This window comes from Cervus elaphus, chromosome 29 (assembly GCF_910594005.1).
Source record: "Cervus elaphus chromosome 29, mCerEla1.1, whole genome shotgun sequence".
NCBI classification, from domain to species: domain Eukaryota; kingdom Metazoa; phylum Chordata; class Mammalia; order Artiodactyla; family Cervidae; genus Cervus; species Cervus elaphus.
In genome coordinates, this window is record NC_057843.1 from 23,466,677 (window position 1) to 23,484,228 (window position 17,552).

The window sequence follows — 17,552 nt, forward strand, 5'->3', positions numbered from 1 at the left end:
TTTCTCCGGCGGCTGGGCGCTCTAGGCAGTGGCTACATTCCAGCAGTTTTAATCCGTTTTTTATTGTAGGGCGAGAGGAGTTTACACAGAGACTGGGATGGCTCCCCAGCTGGCCGCTCTCCCCACTCCAGCGCCCCCTCCCCGCCCCCCTCCCCACCCCCCAGCAGGAACCTGTTACTTTAAGCGAGGCGTTCCAGTGTGGCGGTGCTGGCAGCCCGGGTTTCGGGAGGTGGCCGCTGATTGGCTCTTTCGAGCTCCCCCTGGCTCGCTCGCTCGGCCTCCCCGCGCGCTCCGCCCCGCCCGCGCGCCCTCCCTCCGCCCCGTGAGGCTCGGAGCCCGGGTGTCAGGCGCCACGGCGCATGCTCCGGAATCTCATCCTCTGGCCCTGGAGCTGCTGCTGCTGCTGCTGCTTTTGCTTTTGGGGCTGAGTTTAATAAGCGAGCGAGCGAGCGAGCAAGCGATCGCGGGGGGAAAAAGGCAGAGAATGTCCGCCATCTACCCTCCGCTCCTGGGCGCGCTCTCATTCATAGCAGCCTCTTCATGAATTACAGCTGAGGGGGCGGGGGAGGGGGGGTACCACACAACACCCCAGCAAACCTCCGGGCCCCCAGGCATGGCTAGCTCGGTAAGTACCTGCAAAAATAATAATAAAAGACCCCCCACCCCCCCCGCGCCTTTCCTCCCTCGCCCTGCGCCGCCACCGCAGCCCAGACAGCGCCAGCGCTCAGCGGTTCCAATTAGAGAAAGGTTGGTACGGCTTGCAGGGAGCTGCTGCCTCTCCCTCAGCCTCCGTTCCCCTCCCTCCCACCCCCCTCCCCGGCGCGCGCGCACACACACACACACACTAACACACACTCGCCCCTCCACCCCCCGCGCCTCCCTCCCTCCTCGCCTCTTTGCAATCGCAAGAAGCGCACTCGCTCACACGCGCGCACTCACACACACACACACACACACACACGGTGGAAGGAGGCGAATAATAACTCAGCCATATTTCAGCCGCCGCCGCCGCCGGGAGCCGCGGGCACAGTCGGGGGACGCGGCGAGCAGCCTCGCCGGCCGCTACGATGGTGCGTTCTCCGCGGCGCGCGAGTGTGAGCCGGAGTGAGCGGGCTGACAGCCGCGGGGCCGCACGCAACTTTGCCCCCGCGCCGGGCTGTGCGCAGCCGGGGCTCCGCGGCTGTCCGCCCGCCGCCCTGCCTTTCTGAATTTCATTTTTGGGGGGAGGTGGGAGGTACTTTGGGGCCACTTTGGCTCTTGGAAGTGTGTTGCGGGGGCTTTCTTAGGCTGGCCTCGCCGATCGCGTGGGGCTTTTCGCTGGGGGGTGCGGGGTGCATTAAGTTATGGACGCCTCGGCGTGTTTTCCTGCGGGCGTGTGTGCGTGTGTGTGTGACGACGTCTCATTTTTGTTGTGCACAAACCCCGTGGTAAGAACACGGGAGTTTGTGCCCATCGGCAGAGGCTGCTTGTAGTTTCCATTCCGCCTGGCACAGCGCTCCACACGCACGCACACACACACGTACACAAAGACTTCCTCGGCGTGTGTCTGTCGCCGCGGCACTTTCGGGGTGGGGGCTCGCGAGAATCCCCTTCGGGTGTCCCAGCTACCTCCCCTCCCACGCCGGGCAGCCGCCCCGGCATCGCCTCCTAATTGTCTCTAATTTGTTTCCGATGCATTCGTTGTCGTGCTTGTAGTGGCTGAGTGTGCTCGCTCCTCTTAACCCTCCCCCCCCCCCGCCCCCCGCCCCGACCACCGGACCCCCTTCCCGATCGGGGGTAACATTCCGTTACAATCCCGGGCTGTATGGATGCGGGCCGGGGGGTGCCGGGGGCCGGGCAGGCCGGGTCGGCTGCATTTGGGGGGTGTGGGGTGTGCGCGCCCACGCGCGTGAGACGTGGATGCAGAGGGCACTGCCGTTTCCTTTTATGTGCGTTTTAAGAAGGAGGAAAAAAAAAAAAATGTCAGGCGCAATGTTCAGTGTCGAACGGTCGCCTTCCTGTTGTTCACGGCTGTCTCTCCTCCCCCCTGCCCGCAGTGTGCCGTGCAGGTGAAGCTGGAGCTGGGGCACCGCGCCCAGGTGAGGAAAAAACCCACCGTGGAGGGCTTCACCCACGACTGGATGGTGTTCGTGCGCGGGCCGGAGCACAGTAACATACAGCACTTTGTGGAGAAAGTGGTCTTCCACTTGCACGAAAGCTTTCCTAGGCCAAAAAGAGGTAGGGCTCGAATACAAAAGGAGCTTGATAAAAAATGTCTTTGCCGGCGGTGGAAACAATCGCTTGGTCCGGGCGCTCCCCCTGCCCCTCTCCCCGCCCCCCGCGTCGCGCTCGCCGGCGTAGCTCGGGACCGGGGTGCGCGGCGCCGCGCTGGCCAGGTCCCCGCTCCCGCCCGCGCGCGCGCCACTTCGGCTCCTTGAAAGTCACCGCAGAGAAAGGACCGTCAGGTGTCGAGTGTTTGTTCATCCCAAGCCAGCTCTCACCGGTCCTCTGGGGTTAGCCGCGGGTTCTGCGGGGACACTGCAATTAGTTGCTGGGTTTGGAGGCGTGGGGAGTGGGGCTGGAGGGAATAAACAGCTTGCGCTTTTTTTTTTTTTTTAAACCTGGAGAAATTGAGATTTACCTGTGTTGTTAGCAGAGGATGCATGGGATGTAGTTATTGTTCCGTCTTGAGAAGTCGCCTGTCTTTAGGATCCTCTCTGCCGTCCTCCTTGTGTGAGGCGTTAGGTGCCAGTTGTCAGAGACTTCTTTTTTGTGGGTTATCCGCCCCGACCTCCCACCGTCAGGATTTTATGTTCAGTTGGGAGTGGGGGGAGCGGGGCGCCTTAGACCCCCGATGGCACTTGATTGCTCATTCAATTTTGAGCCACGTTCATAAGTGTTTGCCCGATGTGATCTGCAGGGGAGAGGGTCCCTGCCAGAGGTCGAAGCTAAGTTTCAGAGGCATGGCGTTGTCTTGCCTTCTCCTTCAGTCTTCCCTCACCTTGGTTTTTAGCAGCCTTGGTGTCTGGTTTGCATAATTCTGCTCAGCCTCTGAGGTCTCAAAACATTTTCCACAAAGGACAGTTTTGGAGAAAAGAGGAACGGAGTGTTATTTTACAAGACATTTAAAGAGGGTTTGAGAAATCCCAATTTCTAGTCCCTTCAGCCTCTGGAAAGCTACTTGCTGTTGTTTTAGTTGGATTAGTGGAGGTAACAGTACAAATACAATAAGGTGCTTTGTTTGTGATCAGGTTTATTTATCTAAGTGGACACAATGGTTAGCAGTTATCTTCCATTTGATCTGTAATCTTTATTGGCATCTAGAACTCCTGCAGTTTCTTAGCTTAACATCATAATAAATCCATTCTGCTTAGAGCTACGGTGGAAATTATTGAACATTCAAGGGCTTGAATAAAGAAAGGAGAAATGTTGTGTGCCTTAGAGGTTGGTAGAGGTTTGTGTTGACGCTTATTTTTGTTTCCAGAGCTCCTGTAATGGGTCTTAGGTTTGTATGTTTTGCCTATAATGGGTTGTTTTATAACTGCTCTTGGAAACTCGAACAGTTGAATTTGATGGGCTTTGCTGGTTGGTTAATAAATGAGCCCAGCTTCTCACAGAGGGGTAGGGATATGCATGGCCTGTTGGAAATAACACTTAGATTCTGTTAGCGCTTTGTATCAGAAGATAGCCAGAGATAGTATACTTATTTTTTCCTCTGAACTGTGATGAAGATGAGTATTGTCAAATTTTTGTCTGTCTGTGAGGTTGGGTCTGATGCTTCTTGGGAATCTTGTTTTTCATTTTCCATCTGTCCATAGAGCCACAGCAGAGGAGTTTAAACAAAAGAAACCACCTTCTAAGAGCCTTGCTTGGTACAGGCTGTTAGGACTACTTGGCTGTCTGTTCACTTCCAGGTGAAACACCCTTAACAACAACAACAAAAAAGCAATATTTATTGTATTAGGAAAACTAAGCCAGTTGGCCGAAGATGTAGCTCTTAAGATAACTTTGTTTAGGCTCCTTAACAATCCACAAATTGGCATTATGAAATTAGAGGTGATCAGCCTCTCCACATTGCACCACTGTTTCTCTGCTTCAGTGGGTGTGTGTGGTGATGTCTCCCTTGATTTCCCATATTTAATGATTTTCTGTCCAGCCTGAGGGGACAGGAGCGCGCTGCCTGCACAACCCACACCTGGGAGTTTCGTTGCTAGGTGTGGTAAGTGGTTTGATGACACCAAGGTCTTCTCAGACGCCTCTAGTGAGAGAGGTCTGCTCGTTGGTAGGGTTCTTCAATTTTTATTCTCAATTGTGGAGTTTCTTGATGTAGTCTATAAGCCATTGTTTCAAAATGTTTATTTTTGGATTTTTATTTGTATGTGTGCTTCCCATGATGTGACAAGTCCTGGGAAAAATGCCAGCTTACATAGCCCAGGAGAGACCTTGTCATACTGTAATTACACATGATTCAGATTGCGAGAGAAGGTTTCTCTGTTCATTGGGAATAGTTAGTTGTAAATTCAAGTAACACCAAACATGCCACTTAATCCTGGGGACTTATTTTTTGGCTTATGAGGTCTTTTGAAATGATAAGAATAAATCCAGAATAAGAATGCCAGGCATTTCTAAGTCTACTTCTGTACCTTTTAAAGTGTTCTATTTTTTTATTATAGATCTATAAATAAGAGGATTGAAAATGAGAGAAACTGCAAAAATGGCTTTGTGAGAAATCTGAGTTACAAGAAATGCATACTGTAAACTGTAAATGGCTATTAATAATACCAGTTGAAGTCACTTTCAAAATGTATGGTAGTTGATAAACAGAAGTGGACTTAGATCCGAGGATGAACTGCTCAAGCCATTAAGATGGATGAGTTCTTAGTTTCATAAATCTTTGGTTTGGAAAAGCAAATTGATTTTCATGTTGATTTCCTTTATTCCATAGTAATATTATGAGAACTTGTAGGGGAAAAAAATTACAGTAAATTCAACTTGCTGCCCATTGAGAATTACATATGCCATTTCAAAACTGAATTGGACTTGAATTGATAAAGGTTTTACTCTGTCCTAAAGACAGTTTCAATTTAAAACTACTAGCACAAAATCCTAGAAAGGAGATTTTGATGAAATAGTGCAGCCTGGAATACCCATTAGCCATTACAGAATAGGCATGTCAAACTATAATGCATTTTAAAACTATCTGCTTGCAAAAAAAGACTATATCTTATTTATTACTATCACAGATTTATAATAGTCTGATATGACTGAAATGTATAGTCACATTCAAAACATTTCATTTAAAATATTAATGTTTTCATTTTCAGTATGATGTGAATTTGAGTGAACTTTCTTTTCAATTACTGCCATCCTTACTATTGCAATCTGTTCCATTGACATTTACGATATGAAATCTGTTGCTTATTATTTTATGTAAGCTAATTTGGCCACTGGTATGATTTGATAGCTTATTATTTGCAGCCTTAGTCCTTTGAGTGGGCAGATAAAGCGCAATAAATCTATACTTGTAACTTTCCTTTAAGTGTTTGAGCCCAGTTTTACTGTGTAGTTCTGATTTGTGTTAGTCTTCCGAAATAGTTTGAATAACTTTTTATCAGGGTATCTAAAATTTAAGGGCTTACTAGTTGAAAATATTGTGTGCACCTGGTGTATTTTGTCTCCTGAGATATTTAAAACGTTTATAGAAGAAAAAAAAAGGTGGATGACGGTACTGATACAGTCAGTGAGTGTTACGAGATTTGTGTAGAATTCTGTATGGAATTAAGATGACCAGTGAGAACAGTTTTACAGCTTGACATTTTGAAGCAACATAAAGGATAATTTACCAAAGCGCACTTAAAAAGCTGAATTGCTAGAGGAAATCTCATGTGCTGTTAGTAAGAATGTAAATTGGGCACAGACATTTTGGAGGACATTTGGCAAAATCTATTAAGATTTTAAATGTTTATGCACATCGACCTAGCAATTTTACTTCTAGGAATTTTCCAACAGATATGGCTTCACGACTCCACAGAGTTACAGCATTTTTTTTTTTTACTGTATTTTGATAGCAAACATTTGGAAGCAATCCATAGAAGGGACCTCAGTGGAGTACAGTTAGATCTTGGTGATCTATTTGCAAAAGAGGGTAAATCTATTTGAAGATGCAGGAAGATCTTCAAGAGATGTTAGATGAAATAAGGTAATCAATGTAATCCCATTTAAAAAATGTGCTTATACAGATAAAAAGTGTATGTATATATGTGGATAAAATAAATTCTGGATGAATGAACATCAAACTCTTACTAATAGTTTTCTTAAGTGGATGCTATGGTATTGGTGGTGATGAGAGGTTTTTTTTTTTTTTGTAGTGTTTGATTTTTTTAAAGATAAGTGTTAATTCTTTACATTTAAAGCCTTCAAATGAGCACTCATTACTTTTTAAGACAAAACAACGAAAGTAAAGGCCCAGTATATGCTACTGCCTTTTGGACATGGATTAACGTGTAGTTCTCTAAATTAGAGTGCTCTTGAACTTTCTTGGGTAGATATTGTTGACCAGTGTTGAGGAGGAATTAGATTTAGGAATTTTTATGTAAATTGTATGTATTAATATTGTCTGTATTTGAAATTAACCAGAAATAGTTTAAATAAATTACTTACTAATTTGAGAATAACAATCACAGCCCATTAGGTGAGTGTATAGATACTATTTTAATGAAAACTTATCTTCTAAAACAAAAAGAAAACTGAGAAGAGTAGCATCATTTTATTTGTGTTTGTATGCAGTCTCTTTAATGTTTTGCTTAATAGAAGACAGCCGGATCTGCTTATGTCTTTGGTATTTGGTCTGTTGTGTTACCACTCATCATGTAGCCTTTGGAAAACTCTGCTGTACACTTATGAGAAAACAAGGGTGAAATGGCAAATAACGTCTTAGAGTTGTTATAAAAATAGTTTTAATTTTGCCAGTTCCTGGAAAAGGTTATGGGCGTCCTGGGATCCGCAGACTTATACTTGGTGAACCTCTGATATGAAATAATCACAATACTACCTGACACAGATAAACAGTTTCGTTAAGATGTGGAAGGTGATTTTCTTTATAACCACTCTGATTGTTGCTAATAAAAATACTTATTTAATGGAAAGAGAATGGGTAAATGTTCCAAGGTATTTGCATGGTTAAATTCCAGTGTAACAATTATCTAACATATTTTTTTTCCGAAAAGGAAAATCCAAACTTGGTTTTACTGGCTACATTGCTATCCATTTTATGATGCAGAAGCCTTTTATATCTATTATTTTGGGTAACCCTCTGTAGAAGTACCTTTGGGAGGTAGACAGAGCTGGGAGATCAGTCAGTTTTATAATTTTTCTTTAAAGATTTTTTTTGTTCCTTCTCTTGGCTCTTTGAAGTTTCCTTCTAATGGCCTTCCATGGACCAACCTGAGCTCTTTAGGTCTTTTCCTGATCATTTAATACAATGATACCCACTACTTAACACAGCTTTTACAGTTCTAAGATGTGGAACTTTTTTGGTGTCCTTTTTAAAAAAATCTCTTAGTGACTTAAGTCTTCAAAAGAGAACTTGGAAAAGTTTAGATACTTGGGAACAGGGGAAATGTCAAACACAATTTAGCAGTTATGTAATTAAGCAAGGACTCAATATATTACTGAACTTACTGGACTTTAATCTTTATTGGCCAGATTTCAGGATATTTTTGATCTCTAAAACAGGGTTTCACACTGTCCCAATGGAAATAATACTGAATTCTGTAGTTTTTTTCCCCTCGGCTTTTGTGTTTTCACTCCTCAATGAAGCTGCTAATATGTAGGAGAGATTCTCTTGTCTCAGTGATACAAATTTATATTCTTTTAAAACATTTTGTGTGTGTGGCCAGAATCTCTTTACTTCATTCTCTTCCTCATAACAGATATTTTAATCCATTAATCTTGTTTTCTCTTATATTTTGTGGTTCTCATTTTGTAGTGCTGTATTCGCTTTTGGGAATATGGTTTGTCTGAAAAGAGTTTTTGGGTAAATAATTTCCTATAGATGATATTACAGGTAATTGACATATTTTTGTTATGTTATCATAGAAACTGAGACATTACATTGCACAATTTTAGTTTAGCCTTTATGAAGAATGCATATATTAATTTTTTATATACAAATTAAAATTATATTTTCTAATTTATACATGTATGTTCACTGTAGAAAAATCAAACCATAGAAATATCAAGAAAGGAGTTACTTGAAAATTCTTCGTAGGTAACCATAATTAATATTTTGGTAGGCATCTTTTTATAATTATATTTGTATACACACAAAAGTTAACTTTAAATTATAATTTATTCAGCAAGTGGTTTTTGGAGCTCTTATCATGTGCCTAGAGTATTTCTAGAAGTTGGGGATAAAACACGGATGAGCATTCCTGCCCTCATGGTATGTGGTGGGATATCATTTTAAAGCTGAATCTGATGGTATCACATTAAATATACTTATTTATTTGAAATTTTATATTGTTCTCATTTCTAATTTGTTATGAATAATGCTCTGATGAACACCCTTGACATTCATTTTTATGGTTTTTCCAATAATTTCCTCAGGTACATAGATTTTACATTTTGACATTCATTACCAAACTTCCCTTCACAAAGATTGTACCAGTTTATACTTCCTTAGGAGTTGGGAGACTGCCCATTTCCCCACATGGCTGCCAGTACTGGGGATTAAAAGGTTTTTTTTAATCTTTGCCAATCTGCTACATGAACTGATCCTCATTTTTATTTGCATTTATTTGATTAGTAATGCCACATATTTTTGTGTATACATATTTACCATTTGCTGTTTGTGATAATGCTTGTTTTGTATTTTCAATGCTTGTTTGGTATTTTTGTATTTTCAAAAAAGGGAGGTGTAGGAAAATACAAAGGAAAGAATAATGTAATAAACATTCGCATCCTTTTACTGAGAATGAACATATATTTACATTTTATCATATTTTTTTAACTTTTTATTTTATATTGGAGTATAGTTGATTAACAATGTAGTGATAGTTTCAGGTATATAGCAAAGTGATTCAGTTTTACATATACCTATACCTCTTCTTTATTGAATACTTTTCCCACTTAGGTCTTTACATATAATGAGTAGAGTTCTCTGTGCTATATAGTAGGTCCTTTTCAGCTCATTTTTCTTATTTGATTCCTTGTTGATTTGAGGGAATGAAGTATTATAGATATGGCTTAAGTTTTTAAATGACTCCCAATCTTTTCTTCCAAGTCTTCAATCTCTTCCCCATCTATTTATGTACCTTTGCACATTTATACTGCTACAGGTGATAGTATATTGTGTCTTAAAATCTTCATGAAGTGTATCATACTGGCTGAATCATTTTTTTCAATTGAGATATAATTCATATATGATAAAATTCACCTTTTTAAAATGGAAAATTTAGTGTTTTTAGTATATTCATAAGATTGTGCAAAAACTATTTAATTCAATAAGTAAATCATTTTGTGTCTTGCTCCCCCCACCCTTCTTGGCCTCAGTACATCTTGAAACTTTCCCCATTGTACTTTAGAGACCCAATTCATTCCCTTTAATTTTATCTGCTTAGTATTTTGTTTAGGAGTATATTCTATATTAACTTTTTTGTTCTATTAAGCAATATATCGGTCATTTTCTCTTCTGGGCAGTGAATATCTTTATACTTGTTACCTTGTGCAGATGAGCAAGATCTTGGATATAGGTCTAGGATACCAGCTGTGTGTGTTTCCATTTGCAATAGACATTGTCAGATTGCTCCTCAAAGTAGTTGTGACAGTTTATATTCTGTCAGGGAATGAGTATCATTTTCTCTACATTTTTGCCAACATTGAATATTTTAAAATTTCTCATTTTTGTTATTAGTTGCAGTAGTGTCATCTTGTTTTCAATTGCATTTCTCTGTTTCCTGATGGGGTTAAGCATTTTATGTATGCTTACTGGCCATTTACATTCCCTCCTTTGGAAACAGAGGGAAATTGCCTATATTGATTTCTTTTTCTATCCTCCGTCTTAAAAAAAAAAAAAAAAAGATTTGCCTTATCTGTGGGATGTTAATTCTTTGTTATTTGTGTGGAAAACATCTTGTCCCATTTTTGTTTCTGTTTCTTGGTAGCCTAATGTATGGTATCTTTTTGTCATACATGAGTTTTTAATTTTGTCAAATTGATTTGCTTTATTTTGTTTTCCTGTCTGGTTTTGGGGTTTTGTGGAAGAATATAATTTGTGGGCATGGTAATGTGCTTAACCAACAGACTTTGTATGTGCAGGATACAGTGAAAGGACTGGGGGAGATGTAAATAACAGAAAGAGGAGGTCCTGCCTTCAATGTGCTTGTGTCTTTTAAAGTTGGCAAGGACTCTAGAGATTCTTCATCTTTGTTTACCCTCTCATTTTACTTTTAATCAGGAGCCTAGAAATGTGAAGTGATCTTGCATGTAGACACAATGAGTCACAAGTGTGCTGGTGCAAAGATAACTAGTAATAAATGGTAGTAAATGTTTACTTTTAAAACACTGAGTAATTATTCACTTATATTAGCAGACAAATGTTCAGCTATAACTGCTTTTGGAGACATGATCTAGGACTTAATTAAGTGGTGGTAACCATGGTAGATGCTGTTTAAAACGAAGAGGTTCTCTATAGCCACTTTTGGATAAAATCAAATTCATTTTATGGATTAATTTAAGGTTTTCCTTTGAGATTAAATCATTAAGAAAAATTGCTTCTGAATGGTAGGTATTCCCTGATATTTTCCACCCCCACCACCTCCATGGTAAGATTCCAGCTCCTTGAAGGATGCAGAACACTGTTTTAAGAAGTAAAACCTAATCCTTTTAACTTAAGTGTGTTAAGTTTGTAGTGATCAAGGCCCAAAGAGTCTAGCACCTGGGTGTGATTTAGTTGGTATGTCAGTAGTTAACAGTTACCTTTTTTGGTTAAAATCAATGCATCATTTTTTATGAAAGAAAATTATGGCTTATACTGAGCTTAATTCTGAGGTCCATTTGTTTGAAATAATGTTCATAAGTGATTATAAAGGTGATCAGTTGAATTTAATTAGTTATGACCCATGTTAGAAGATTGATATTCTCAGAGCAAATAAATGTTAGTATATTTAATTTTGCCAAATATGAATGTTTTTCTTTGTTCCTTTCCAGCAGAAATCATTAGTTAGCATTTGGCCTAGTATTGATGGGAAAATAACTATGTATAGGTATTGACTTTTAAGACCAAAATATACATGAACAATTTCCTAAAATATTAATACATTAATAGTGGCCTAGACAGTGAAGAGATTTACTTTCTCTTAATGTTTCTGGATATAAATTTAGCCTGCATGGTGCCTTTAATTTTTGCAGATAGGTTTTGTAGTCTTCTTCCCTTTCCTCCCAGGGTAGTATTGGGGAAGATTAAGGTCAGATGATTCCATGAGTCTATTTATTTTGATAAGCATTTATAACATTTGGAATGTTTAAAAACAAAGTTCATTTACATAGAACCGTGGAAAAAAAAAACAAACGAAGGTTCATTGTAGACTTCGTGTCATCCATACCTTCTACCCGAAGTACTCCATTGATATGAGCTGCTGAATAATGAAAGCTTCCTTTGTGTTGAAGAAATATTCTTCTATTTTACGAAGTGTTTTTCTTCATTTGGGTTCTTTCCTTGTTCCTATAATATAAGCAGCTGTTTTGTACTGACTTTTATGGAAAAACAGAGGTCAGGCCATTGGGATTTGGTTGCTCTTATTAATAGTGGGATGTGTGTATGTGGTGCTCAGTCGTGCCTGGCTCTTCGCGACCCCATGGACTGTACCCCGCCAGGCTTCTCTGTCTATGGAATTTTCCAGGCAAGAACACTGGAGTGGGTTGTCAGTTCCTACTCCAGGGGATCTTCCCAACCCAGGGATTGAAACCGTATCTCCTGTGTCTCCTGCATTGGCAGGCAGATTCTTTGCCTCTGAACCACCCCGCCTGGGAAGCCCTTTGGTAGGATAAATTTTGCAAAATGTTGACATAGCTCCAGATTGTCTAATCGGAGATGCTTGTTTTATAACTTTTCCTACTTATGCCCAGAAGTAGTACAGGGAAGTGGGGTGCTACCTTCTTCACCATAGGGAGCACAGACCATGCATTACATGTTTCAACTAGTCCAGTGCTCATCTCTGCTCGTGTATGTATCTGTCATTTCTGTTGTGCTGCCTTGGAGTTACACATCCAAGGAGGTGGGACCAATATTATCACTATGGTTAGTACTCATGCCTTTCATCAGTGTAGTCTAGACACGGGCAACAGTATAATATCAAAGCGGTTATCGCAAGTCAAGAAGAGTTAGAATCCTGATTAAGCTTCCCCTCCTTTAAGTGGTAAATTATTACTCAGTCTTCTGAAACTTATTTCCTCTGTCCCTTAATAACTGACTTCATGTAAATAGAACCACCACTTGAATTTAGCAAAAAACACTGTGTTGGCCCAGAATCACATTTTCTAGAATTGCTTTAGCTTAGTAGTTATAGGCAAAAGTGATTTTTTTCTCTTTTTCTCTCTTTTCTTTCTTTCTTACCTACTTCAAGTGCTTATTTAAAAACTGGACACAAATTTGAGCAACTCGGCCAGGTCATTTTTTTTTTTTTTTTTTTTTACTTAATCCGTGAAATAGAACTAGCCTTTTAGCTTAAAAATAGGAGTCAGATGTATTCCAGTAACTGGTAGGAGCAGTATTTAGCAATGCAGCAGAAAAGACTCTGGCCGGGGGAAGTAAAAGGGATGTGTTTGGACTGAGTAAGCTCTGTGGGCTTTTCCAGCTCTAAAATATTATTTTTCCTTGGTTTTTATAAAAGGATACATTCTGAGTGTGTCATTGATTTACCTTGTTTTTCTATAATGATGAGATACTGTATTTTATATTTCAGCTGTATATTGGTTATCATGCTAGACAATAGACATGTGCTGGTGTGTTTAATTTCTCACTTTTCATAAGTGTAGCAGTTTGGAGAATGATTAAAAAAAAAAAAAGACCAAAATGTTGACATAAACTTCGGTATTGGAATATTACACTACTTAAATGGTGTGTAAACAGTGGAATGGGTAAAAGACTTGTTGAATATCAGGGAAGTAGATGATAATGTGGATAATTCACCAAGTAGGTGGTTAAGTTTTGGTTATGGAAAGTTACTTTCTGACTATATTGGTGCCATTTATACCTACTATCAACTACTTCTTGTAGGTTGGAGCAGTTCAGGAACTCATGAGACTGTTTATTTGAAACTTCTCCCTCTAATATGGCTCTTGACCAGGTCATTAGATCATTGAGTTTTTTTCATGAAAGTTGACTGATCATTTAAAAAAAATTTCATATAACATAAGCCAGACCTTGAAATTTTGTCACTTGTTTTGCTTTTCTAAAGTATCATGTTTCAGGTAACTATTTATATATCTATCATCAATAGAGTGGGGACTCGGACTTACATTATCAGGCGAACAGGTTAGAAGAAAGTATGTCAAATCTTTGATCACTCAATATATTCGCAGGACTTTCTGTTTAATAATGCAGATGCTTAATTGAAGTTGCCTTGAAAAACAAGTCCCCTTTCAGTCTTCACTTGCAACATGCTGCATAACTTTTAGGTTAAAGAAAAATAACTCTAGTTATCACTCCAGCTTGTTAATGGGAATTGTTGAGTGACTAGAGCCAAGAATTTAATTATACAAAATACACAAATGCAGATATTTTAAAGAGAGTAGCAAATGAATGAGAATTTTCTTACTCGTCAAGGCTACACAGTAGCTTGTAGTTAATGCTACTTGGTTTAGTATCTTTCTGTGGAGTCTTTTTTTTTTTTTTTTGGATGTATCATGATAATTGATTTTAGTATGATTTAGTTCATTTTCTTTATGAACTAAAAATTTCTGGCGAATGGCCAGAATTGTTCATCTTTATCCACATTTGGAGAATTGTATGACAGATAAAAATACATCAGTGAAAAGATGGGAAGAAAATACTTCACACAGTGTTAATGAAAGTTATCTCTGAGAGGTGGGATATCAGGAAATTCTTGTCATCAGTAAAAGTTGTTGGATTTTTCAAGCTTTCTTTAATGATACATACTACTTATGTGAAAGTTAAACTAGATACTTAAATGTACATAAGGATATGTTTAAAATAAGCTTTTTAGTTTTTTTAAAAAGTAATCTTACTTGAGGCATTAACAGAAATGTCTTCCCCAAGGAACATGTTCATATTTTGTTATTTGAAATTTAACCACCTTGTCATTCTGAGTGTTTTCTTTTAATATTATTATGAATATATGTATAAATGTTTCATAAATTGATTGTAACCTTTAAAGAGACACATGTACATCATATTAGTAGCTTTCTTAACAATTAATTGTGTTAAGGTGTAAAACTAATCAGATTAACTTGATATATAAGTACTTGATATATATATAAATTTTCCTTTGTAACAGAAAGACAACTGTGTTTATTATTTCAGTAGAACATACACTTTTGGAGTACTTAGGTATGTTTTGAGAAGTTTGACCTTTTTTAACCTGTAGAATTTTGATAAATATAACTTTGTTGATCAACGTGTTTATCTTGATGTATAGTGGTAGAAAAATTTCCAGAGCCTACATCTGACTTAAAAATTGTCTGTAAATGAAAGAACTGTCATTATGCTTAGATATATGGTGGTGTGTTAGGAATAAATGGGATCTATAGTTGGAAATAAATATCTACTTCTTGTTTGTGAGTACCTTGGTGGAGGGCATGGCAACCCACTCCACTATCCATGCCTGGAGAATCCCATGGACAGAGATGGCAGGCTGCAGTTCATAGGGTCACATAGAGTTGGACACGACAAAGTGACTTAGCATGCATGCATGTATATAATTTGGAAGTTAAACATTAAATTATGAGAAATAAAGGGTACAAAAACAACTGCCAAAACCAAGGCAAAAATAATGTTTGGAGCAGGGAAGTAAGTAGTCCTTTTTGGATGGAGAATTGATGCATAATTGCATAAACATAAACAGTATTTAGCATTAAAAGGTGTTTCAATACTGTTCAATATATAGGCTTCAAAAATAACTAGAAGTTAAAAAAAGAAAATAAAATGTAATTTCATGTTTTACAGATAATGCAGATAGATTGATATGAATATTCCTAAATAATTTCTGCAAAATGAGGGAGTTGATTTTAATTGTCTTAAAAGGTCTCTTAGCAGTCTTGGTTTATATGATTAAGTCCACAAGATTATGATTAATGGGGAAACATCTCTGCCTTTTTAACATTAAAAAATCACTATTACAAGTATATTATACTCAAGTGCATAGCAAAACTGTATGTCAAGTATAAACAAAACTGTTTTCCCTTTCGTGTTAGATGCATTTACAAAAATCATAAATTATATTCAGTAGGTAGCCAGCTTAATTCTACCTTAGAATGTAAAATATAAAAATTGATGTTGGTGATTTCAGCGTTTCTTTATTAGTTCTTTGAATAAGATTGCCACTTTAAGTTCTATTGGGTAGCATCTGGAATAACAGTATATCTCACAGAGCTTTAATTTAGTTCTGCTGATAAATTTTTATTTAACTATTTCTGGTCTTTTTGAGAGAATCCTAAATGGGATTCAGAGTGGCCTGGATTCCTTTCTTCAAGATTAAGGTGTGTATGAGAATGAGGAAAATCCACTCTTTGGCACCTTGATTACAACTTACCATGCTTGCTTCCCATTGTTCTAATTAAATTAATTTATGTAGATGTCTTAATTGCAGATATAGAAAATAAAGTGCCTGTTTTGAAACTGTTTTGAAAACTTTAAAAGAACACTTAGGGGACCAGACTGAAGACTTGAAAAGTTTCAACAGTATGAAGACTTGGTTTGAATATTGCAGATTGTAAGAAGAGCTTCCCAATGTGGCATAAATTAAATAAATATACTCATAGAATTTTATTATAGGACAGACAAAGCTGTGGTCGACCAAGAAAATGTGTGACTGGCTCTTATTTGGAGCATGTAGAGTGGGAGCATGTTTTGCAGTGAAAGGGAGACTAAAGGACAAGGTGTTTTCTACTTGTAAAGACCTCAGAGTTTTCTTTATGTTATTGTAGAAAGACATTATTTTTGCTTTGGCGTGCTTAAAACTAAAGGGCAAATGATCCAAAAGAATAATCTTGAAATTCAATAGCAAGAAAACTACTTGACATTGTGGGCCGGAGGCCAGCAAACGTGTTGCTTTCATTGAATGCGTGGGAAATGGGGCAGGCCTGGAATTTAAAGAGACAGGGTGCAGTACCCTAGAATAGAAAAGCCCTCCTGTATGATTTGCTTACTTGGAGGAAAAAAATAGACTTCAAGTTTCCTCTAAAGGATCTTTATTGGATCAACTCTTTAAGGCATTGAAAGACACTGAGTGAATTTTTCCTAATGCTACCTCCCATCTCCCTAGTCATCTTCTCTTGTTTGAAATTGGTGCAGAGTAAAACTGTTTATAACAGAGGAGAAGCTGCTTTTCAAATAAAAGTACTTTGTAGCCTGTTCAAATGGAGTATAATGTAATTCTCTGAAATTGAGCACTTATTACTTTGTTTACGTAGTTGTTTAAAAGGAGGGGCGTGGGATAAGGAAGGGGGATACCAGAGGAACCTCTGCTTTAGAAATTGCTGTTTTTTTCTGTGTCTGAGTTTTTCTCCCCCATCCACTCATGAATCCCCCTTCACCCCCTCCCCCACCTCCCACAATCCCTCAATAAAATAGTATTTAAAAGACTTGAATAACTAGTCCTATGTACCCGCTTCTTGCTGGAGGCAATAATGTCGTACTATTTTCAATGGGTGGTCTTGAATCTCCATGGGAGATTTTTACAGGCAGTGGGCTCCAAGACCCACTAAATGTATTATATTGAACATAACTAGTTAGTTAAATTCCCAAGCCATAGAGAATATACAGAGGTAGTTTTACACTATTGAAGTCCCATCGTTAATTACTGGCAAACCAATTTATTTGAATTTTATCAGAAGAATTTATAGCTTAAATCCCTAAAAATGACACATATTAACTGAGTGTTTGAGTTCTACTTTTTAAAACAAGTAAGACATTTGTATATATGTCAATTCAGTAATGCTCATTTGTGTGTATATTTTAGTTCATATGTGTCTTTTTGTTTGTTTTAGTTCTCCTCCTTTAGGAAACCAACACCTAGTGGTCGTTTCCAAATGTTTATTCATTGAAGCCTTATTTCTCCTTATGGAGATAGTGTAAAATGATAGGATCTGTTAGAAAGGATATCAGGTCTTTTTATAATCATTACCTCTTAGCTGTGGCAAGTAGCATAAAAGTATTCTACCCTGAAATTTATAACCAAAATTGCTTTGGGCCAAACCTTTGTAGAAACACACAGGATTGGAATGATACATTAAATACTGGATTAAAATTGCTTTTTAGACAAAAATTCTTTTTACTCAAATGTGAATAAAACAATATATGTACTTATGCTCTGTAAATATGGAAATGGGGAATG

At 38.7% G+C, this 17,552-nt stretch overlaps 1 protein-coding gene across 2 annotated transcripts in view; it reads left to right on the forward strand.

Annotated features, from left to right (window-relative positions):
* Positions 1 to 351: 351 nt before the first annotated feature.
* The window catches only part of MLLT3 (MLLT3 super elongation complex subunit), a 288,824-nt gene continuing 271,623 nt past the window's right edge, over positions 352 to 17,552 (forward strand). The window contains exons 1-2 of one of the 2 annotated variants that reach the window (XM_043890769.1): positions 352 to 625; positions 2,037 to 2,217. In XM_043890769.1, the coding sequence (XP_043746704.1) occupies positions 614 to 625; positions 2,037 to 2,217 (193 nt within the window). In that variant the 5' untranslated portion in view covers positions 352 to 613. Of the gene's footprint in view, positions 626 to 889; positions 1,071 to 2,036; positions 2,218 to 17,552 lie in introns of those variants that run through there. The other variant, XM_043890770.1, reaches the window with a different exon arrangement.